This window comes from Nicotiana sylvestris, chromosome 8 (genome assembly GCF_000393655.2).
Source record: "Nicotiana sylvestris chromosome 8, ASM39365v2, whole genome shotgun sequence".
NCBI lineage: Eukaryota > Viridiplantae > Streptophyta > Magnoliopsida > Solanales > Solanaceae > Nicotiana > Nicotiana sylvestris.
Genome location: NC_091064.1, coordinates 59,858,404 through 59,866,631, shown reverse-complemented (window position 1 = coordinate 59,866,631; position 8,228 = coordinate 59,858,404). Strand labels below are relative to the sequence as shown.

General features: G+C 40.9%; 1 protein-coding gene across 1 annotated transcript; it reads left to right on the top strand.

Moving 5' to 3' along the window:
* Positions 1-7,270: 7,270 nt before the first annotated feature.
* Positions 7,271-8,020, top strand: LOC138875097 (zinc finger BED domain-containing protein RICESLEEPER 1-like). The gene is made up of 2 exons (XM_070153916.1): positions 7,271-7,883; positions 7,974-8,020. Exons 1-2 carry the CDS (start codon positions 7,271-7,273, stop codon positions 8,018-8,020), a joined length of 660 nt encoding a protein of 219 aa, XP_070010017.1.
* Positions 8,021-8,228: the final 208 nt, after the last annotated feature.

The following is an 8,228-nucleotide window of genomic DNA, read 5'->3' as shown; positions in this document are numbered from 1 at the left end:
AGAGCCAAGTGGGGGAGTCCACTATAAATTAGACGATTGCATGGTTATGTACTATGTTGGTTCCAGTTTGAGGCATGCGGGTGAATCAGTCATCGGCTCTAGCGCCAGTTACTTCACCACCACCCGCCCAGTCAGCTAGGGGTCGCCTCAGAGGGGGAGGTCGATCAGGTGGTGGTCAGGCACATTTCTATGCACTTCCGGGCAGACCCGATGCTATTGCTTCAGGTGCTGAATTACAGGTATTGTTTCAGTCTGCCACAGAGATGCCTCTGTATTATTTGATCTCGGTTCCACCTTTTCTTATGTGTCATCATACTTTGTTCATTATTTGGATACGCTCCGTGAGTTTCTCGCTTCACCTATTTATGTATCTACCCGGGTGGGCGATACTATTGTTGTAGACCGTGTGTACCGGTCATGTATGGTGACTATTGGGGGTCTGGAGACCTGTGTGGATCTTTTATTATTGTGTATGGTGGATTTTGATGTCCTTTTGGGCATAGATTGGCTATCTCCGTGTCGTGCTATTCTGGACTGTCATGCTAAGACAATCACATTGGCTATGTTGGGTATGCCACGGATCGAGTGGTGAGGTATGACTGATTATGTTCCCAGTAGAGTGATCTCATTCTTGAAAGCCCAGTGTATGGTTGGGAAGGGTTTTCTTTCGTATCTAGCCTTCGTGAGGGATGTCGGTGCTAACACTCATAGTATTGATTCTGTTCCAGTTGTGAGGGATTTTCCCGATGTGTTTCCTGCAGACCTGCCAGGCATTCCACCAAACAAGGATATTGATTTTGGTATTGTCTTGGTGCTGGGCACTCAGCCCATTTCTATTCTGCCGTACCGTATGGCATCAGCGGAGCTGAAGGAGTTAAAGGAGTAGCTTCAGGAACTCCTTGATAAGGGGTTCATTCGGCCTAGTGTGTCACCTTGGGGTGCGCCGCTTCTATTTATGAAAAAAAGGATGGCACTATGAGAATGTGCATTGATTATAGGCAATTGAACAAGGTAACAATTAAGAACAAGTATCCTTTGCCTCGCATTGATGATTTATTCGACCAGCTTCAGGGAGCGAGAGTGTTCTCTAAGATTGATCTCCGTTCAAGTTATCACTAGTTAAAAATCAGGGACTCGGATATTCTTAAGACAACTTTCAGGACCCGATATGGTCATTATGAGTTCTTGGTGATGCCTTTTGGGCTGACCAATGCCCCAACATCATCTATGTATTTGATGAACATTGTGTTTCGACCTTATCTTGACTCGTTCGTCATAGTCTTCATTGATGATATTCTAGTGTATTCGCGCAGTCAGGAGGGGCACGCAGAGCATTTGAGAGCTGTGTTGCAGATATTGAGGGAGGAGAAGCTGTATGAAAAATTCTCCAAGTGTGAGTTTTGGCTCAGTTCAGTGGCTTTCTTGGGGCACGTGGTGTCCAGCGAAGGTATTCAGGTTGATCCGAAAAAGATAGAGGCGGTTCAAAGTTGGTCTGGACCGTCCTCAACCACAGAGATTCGCAGTTTTCTTGGTTTGGTGGGTTATTATCGCCGTTTTGTTCAGGGATTCTCATCTATCGCATCGCCTTTGACCAAGTTGACTCAGAAGGGTGTTTCATTTGTATGGTCGGATGAGTGTGAGGAGAGCTTTTAGAAGCTCAAGATAGCCTTGACCACAGCTCCAGTGTTAGTTTTGCCATTAGCTTTAGGTTCATATACCGTGTATTGTGATGCTTCGAGAGTTGGTATCGGTTGTGTATTGATGCAGGATGGTAGAGTTATTGCTTATGCTTCTCGTTAGTTGAAGCCCCATGAGAAGAACTACCCCGTTCATGATTTGGAGTTGGCTGCCATAGTTCACGCGTTGAAAATTTGGAGGCATTACTTGTATGGTGTATCTTGTGAGGTGTTTACTGATCATCGCAGCCTCTAACACTTGTTCAAACAAAAGAACCTTAATTTGAGGCAACGGAGATGGTTGGAGTTGTTTAAGGATTATGATATCACTATATTGTACCATCCGGGAAAGGCCAATGTGGTGGCCGATGCCTTGAGCCGAAAGGCGGTGAGTATGAGGAGTTTGGCCTATATTCCAGTTGGGGAGAGACCTCTTGCAGTTGATGTTCAGGCTTTGGCCAATCGGTTTGTGAGGTTAGATATTTCGAAGCCTAGTTGAGTACTGGCTTGTGTGGTTTCTCGGTCTTCCTTATATGATCGCATCAGAGAGCGCCAGTATGATGATCCGCATTTGCTTGTCCTTAAGGACAGAGTTCAACATGATGATACTAGAGATGTGACCATTTGTGATGATGGGGTGTTGAGGATGCATGGCCGGATTTGCGTGCCCAATGTGGATGGGCTTCAGGAGTTGATTCTGGAAGAGGCCCATAGCTTACGGTATTCCATTCATCCAGGTGCCGCGAAGATGTATCAGGATTTGAGGCAGCACTATTGGTGGAGAAGAATGAAGAAAGATATTGTGGGATTTGTAGCTCGGTGTTTCAATTGTCAGCAGGTGAAATATGAGCATCAAAGACCGGGTAGCTTGCTTCAGCGGATATATATTCCCAAGTGGAAGTGGGAGAGGATCACTATGGACTTTGTTGTTGGACTTCCACGGACTTTGAGATAGTTCGTGGCTATTTGGGTGATTCTGGATCGGCTGACCAAGTTCGCGCACTTCATTCCTGTGTGTACTACCTATTCTTCAGAGCGGTTGGCAGAGATCTATATCCGGGAGATTGTTCGTTTGCATGGTGTACCAGTTTCCATCATTTCAAATAGGGGCACTTAGTTTACTTTGCAGTTTTGGAGGTCTGTGTAGTGAGAGTTAGGTACTCAGGTTGAGTTGAGCACAATTTTTCACCTTCAGACGGACGGACAGTCCAAGCGCACTATTCAGATATTGGAGGACATGTTGCGTGCTTGTGTCATTGATTTCGGAGGGTCATGGGATCAGTTTCTACCGCTTGCAGAGTTTGCTTATAACAACAACTACTAGTCGAGTATTCAGATGGCTCCATATGAGGCTTTGTATGGGAGGCGGTGTAGATATCCAGTTGGTTGGTTTGAGCGCGGTGAGGCTAGGCTATTAGGGACAGACTTGGTGTAGGATGCGTTAGAGAAGGTGAAGATGATTCAGGAGAGGCTTCGTACAGCGCAGTCGAGGCAAAAGAGTTATGCTGACAGGAAGGTTCGATATGTGTCCTACATGATTGGTGAGAAGGTTCTATTAAAGGTTTCGCCCATGAAGGGTGTTATGAGATTTGGGAAGAAAGGGAAATTGAGTCCGCAGTTTATTGGGCCTTTTGAGGTGCTTCGGAGGATTGGGGAGGTGGCTTATGAGCTCGCTTTGCCACCCAGATTGTCGAGTGTGCATCTGGTATTTCATGTTTCTATGCTTCGGAAGTATATTGGGGTTCCGTCTTATGTTCTGGATTTTAGCACGGTTCAGTGGGATGATGATTTGACCTATGATGTGGAGCCAGTAGCTATTTTGGGTAGTCAGGTTCGAAAGTTGAGGTCAAAGGATATAGTTTCAGTGAAAGTGCAGTGGAGAGGTCGGCCCGTGGAGGAGGCTACCTGGGAGACCGAACGGGAGATGCGGAGCAGATATCCTCACCTGTTTGAGGCTTCAGGTATGTTTCTTGATTCGTTCGCGGACGAACATTTGTTTAAGTTGGGGAGGATGTGACGACCTGGCCAGTCGTCTCATGAGTTACTGCTCCGTTTTCCCCATTTCTGCTTCTTTATGCTTTGTTATCCGTGTTATGTGGTATCGGATTGGTCGGATCGAATCCGGAATGATTTTGGCAAGGTTTGAGACACTTAGTCTCTTTTAAGGAAGTTTAAGTTGGAAAAGTCAACTGGATGTTGACTTATGTGTTAGAGGGCTCGATGTGAGTTCCGATGGTTCGGTTAGCTTCGATAGGTGATTTGTGACTTAGGAGCGTGATCAGAATTAATTTTGGAGGTTCGTAGTAGATTTAGGCTCGAATTGGCGAAGTTGATATTTTGGCAATTTCTGGTTGGTAGGTGAGATTTTGATATGGTCGGAATGGAATTCTGAGAGTTGTAATAGTTCTGTTGTATCATTTAGGATGTGGGTGCAAAATTTCAGGTCATTCGGACGTGGTTTGGTTGGGTTTTTGATCAAAAGCGAAATTCAGAAGATTTTAGAAAGTTAGGCTTCCAATGTATTTTTGTTGATTTGATGTTTTTGAGGTGTTTTAAAGATTGGAACAAGTTTGGATAAGGTATTGAGATATGTTTGTGCCTTTGGTTGAGATCCCGGGGGCCTCGGGTGAGTTTCGGAGGGCTGAACGGATCATTTTAAGTTAAGAAAAATTGTAGAAAATGGTTTCAACTGTTGCAGATATTTTGGTCTTCGCGTTCGCGAGTGGGCCTCCGCATTCGCGAAGGGTCAGGAAGGGAGGCATCAGGTTTGGCCTTCACGTTCACGAAGGGGAGTTCCGCATTCGCGAAGGGCCGTATTAGTAAGCATCGCGTTCGCGAGAGGCTTGGTCGCGTTCGCGTAGGTTGGTGAAGCTGAGGCATCGCGTTCGTGATGGTGGGGTCGCGTTCGCGAAGAAGAATTTTGGTCAACGGAATTTTTGTGCTTCGCGAACGCGAGGCTTTGACCGCGTTCGCGAAGAAGGAAATTTAGGCCTGGACATAATGTTTAAGTACTCGTCTTGTCCGCGATTTTGGGTTTATTTCCTCCATTGTTGGTCATTTTTGGAGCTTTTTGAAGGGGATTGAAGAGGGATTCAAGGGGAATCACTTGGAGTAGGGGTGTGCATTCGAATCGGTTTATCGATAAATCGAATCGATTATTTGTTATCGGTTTATCGATATCGGTTTATTGATTTATCGATTTCGATTTCAAAATTTTCCTTATCGAGTTATCGATTCGATTTTGATTTTGTCCTCTTCGGTTATCGGTTTATCGATAAACCGATAAGATATACTAAAAAGACAAATATACCCTTATTCTATAATACTACCCTTTTCCTTCACTTAAGTCCCTAACTGGCTAACCCTATTATTTCCTCCCTTTTTCAGCGCCGCTTCTCTTCAGTCTTCAGTCTTCAGCGTTTTCTTTCAAAGTACAAACCTAGCTCTGTTCTATTGCCACTCGCCACCGTCAAACCGAGATCTGTGCTGTCAGAAAGTTAGTCGCCGTTGATTATCGCTGTTTCCGGTAATCCTAATTTCTTTCTTCAACTTTTTCTTTTCTCTTTTATTTGAAGGAATGCTTTCTATATAAAACTTTCTATTTCGTTATTATTGGTAGTAAAGAGTCTAATCTGTTTCGTTATCTTTCGTTATCTATTTCGTTATTATCTTTTGTTATTTGTTTTGTTATCTTTCTGTCGGAAAATCTTTCTGTGTAAATCTTTGCATTGTGAATGCCGTTTACCAACTTATTTTTTAATAAATATGAATTTCGTATGTTAGTGACCAACTTGGAATCAACTGCAATTTTGACACTTAAACCTACCTAGTGATCTGTTCTGTGCATGATTGAAATGTGTCCGGGAAAGCCACTGTCACTAGGGTACAATATGGAGTTTCACGCATAATACATTCATGACTTACAAAGAATTATACATTTCCTCCAATATGATTTTTCAGTAGATCTATGCAGATATATGAATTTCGTATGTGTAAATGAACTGAAGCTATTATTTCCTAGTAATTTGATAAGGAACTTATTTAAATTGATTTCTTTCCGGCCATAATTTTTAGGCCAAGAGCGAGGAGTGCTGACTTCGTCTTGCTTTGCACCTTTGCTTCATTCAACTCATTTAAGACTGTAAGTTACATTCTTCATTCACTTCATATGGCTGAAAATGATAAAATTGATCAAGTGATTGATGAAAGTAGAGGTTCTGAGTCTACTGCTGCAACTACTCACTTGACAGTTACAAAACAAAGGAAAAAACGATCTCGGGCATGGGAGTTTTTTGAAGAAAAAGTTGATGCTAAAGAAATAATAAATATGCATGTAGATTCTGTGGACAAGAATATTTTGAGACAAAAGGCAAAAGTACGACACAAAGGAATAGTCATATCAGTAAATGTCCAAGGAATCCTTATAAAGTTGAAAAAGGTCAAAAACTGTTACCATATCAAACAGTACCAGGGGTAATAAAGGTGATCTTGTTCCATGGAAATTTGATCAAGAAGAGTGTAGGATGACTTTGTGTCGTATGATGATTGTTGATGAACTTCCATTTAGTTTTGTTGTGAAGGAAGGCTTTAGAAACATTATGAAAGTGGCACAACCTTGTTTTCATATTCCTTCCCATACTACTGTTACACGGGATTGTTTTGCTCTTTTTAATGTGGAAAAAAATAAATTAATGAAGTTTCTTAAAGGAACAAGTCAAAGAGTAAGTCTTACCACTGATACATGGACTTCTATTCAAAAAATTAACTATATATGCATCACAGGCCATTGGATTGATAGTGAATGGATTATGCATAAAAGAATTATTAACTTTTCTCCAATTACTAGTCATAAAGGTGAAGATATGGCAAGGTGTATTATTGATTATTTGCGTGAGTGGGGTTTGCAAAAGATTTTCACTTTCACAGTTGACAATGCTAGTTCAAATGATGTGACCGTGAAGAAGTTGTCTGACAAATTAGATGATTGGGGAACCAATTCCATGAATGGTCAACACCTTCACATGAGATGCATGGCTCATATTGTAAATCTTATTATGAAAGATGGTTTAAAAGAGTCAGGTATTTCTATTGCTCATGTTAGATGTGCAGTCAGATACATTAGACAATCTCCTGCTAGGTTGAGGAAGTTTCAGGAATGTTGTGAAAGTGAAAATATTGTCAAGAAGTCTTTATGCTTAGATGTTCCTACAAGGTGGAATTCCACCTACTTGATGTTGAGCAGGGCTATTGAATATGAGCGTGCAATTAAAGAATATTCTAATCCTGATACCGGCTTGTCACATTATCTTATGTTTGATGCTATTTCAGATAGAAAGCCTGTAGGTTTGCTTACAAGAACTGATTGGGATGATGTAAAGAGAATTGCACAATTTCTTGAAATATTTTATAATCTCACTTTGAAGGTGTCCGGATCACTTTATGTAACATCGAATTCCCATTTTCTTGAAATTGGTCAAGTTGCTGTTTACTTAAATCGATTAATAACAACTGAAGATGTACTTTTAAGTGAGGTGGCATAAAGTATGTGGAAAAAATTTGAGAAGTATTAGGGTGAACCAACAAAAATTAACAAAATGATTTTCATTGCTTGTGTTTTGGATCCTCGCTACAAGTTTACTACTGTTAGTTTTGTACTTAAGAAGATGTTTGGAGATGAAGGGACAATTATTGAAAAAGAGGTTCATACTTATATGAGTTCATTGTTTAATGAGTATGTCTCTAAATCGGTTTCAAAAGATACTGGTGGTAAAGTTTCTACCTCTTTGCCAAGCTCTTCATTAAGCACAATGGAAACTTCAACTCCTGGTTTAGGTGAACTTTTAGATGAAATAAGGAAACATAAAGTTGTAAGTGGAGGTGTAGATTCTAAAATAGAATTGGAAAAGTATCTTGCAGAAGATCCTGAAAATGAAAAACCGGACATTGATATCTTGGCTTGGTGGAAGGTGAACTCACCTAGATTTCCTATTCTTACTAAGATGGCTCGAGATGTGCTTGCTATTCCTATTTCAAGTATGCCATATGAAAGTACATTTAGTACCGGAGGGCGTATTCTTGACCAATTTAGGAGTTCATTAACTCTTAAATTGGTTGAAACTCTAGTGTGCCTTCAAGATTGGCTTCAGAGTGGATCGCTTCCTGTAAATGTTAAGGAAGATTTAGATTTTCTCGAGACACTCGAGGAAGGTATGTATACTTTAATTAATTTTATTGTATTGCTTAAGATAGTTAAATAATATATTAATTGCTTGACTTGTTAATATATATTCTTATTAGATTTTACTAATCTTGGCAAAGAAACTTCCACCGACGATGTTTGCTAGAGTTTGTTAGCTGCTATGTAAGTTCTCCATTTTAAACAATATACTTGTAAAAGAATGTGATGTATTACAAGGTTCTTAATATTTTTATCTTTAATAACTTGAGGGTTGATTCTTGATTTGCTGCCCATTATAGCTATAACATGGACGTTGAAGTTAGGCTCGTGAAGTTGAACTTGATTTGCTGCCCATCAACTGGTGATTCTGATGA

Bases quoted from the DNA above. Each gene is read 5' to 3' on its own strand.
- LOC138875097 (XM_070153916.1), top strand. From the start codon at position 7,271: ATGATTTTCATTGCTTGTGTTTTGGATCCTCGCTACAAGTTTACTACT. The intron at 7,884-7,973 runs GTATGTATACTT...TATTCTTATTAG, and splicing joins TCTCGAGACACTCGAGGAAG to ATTTTACTAATCTTGGCAAA.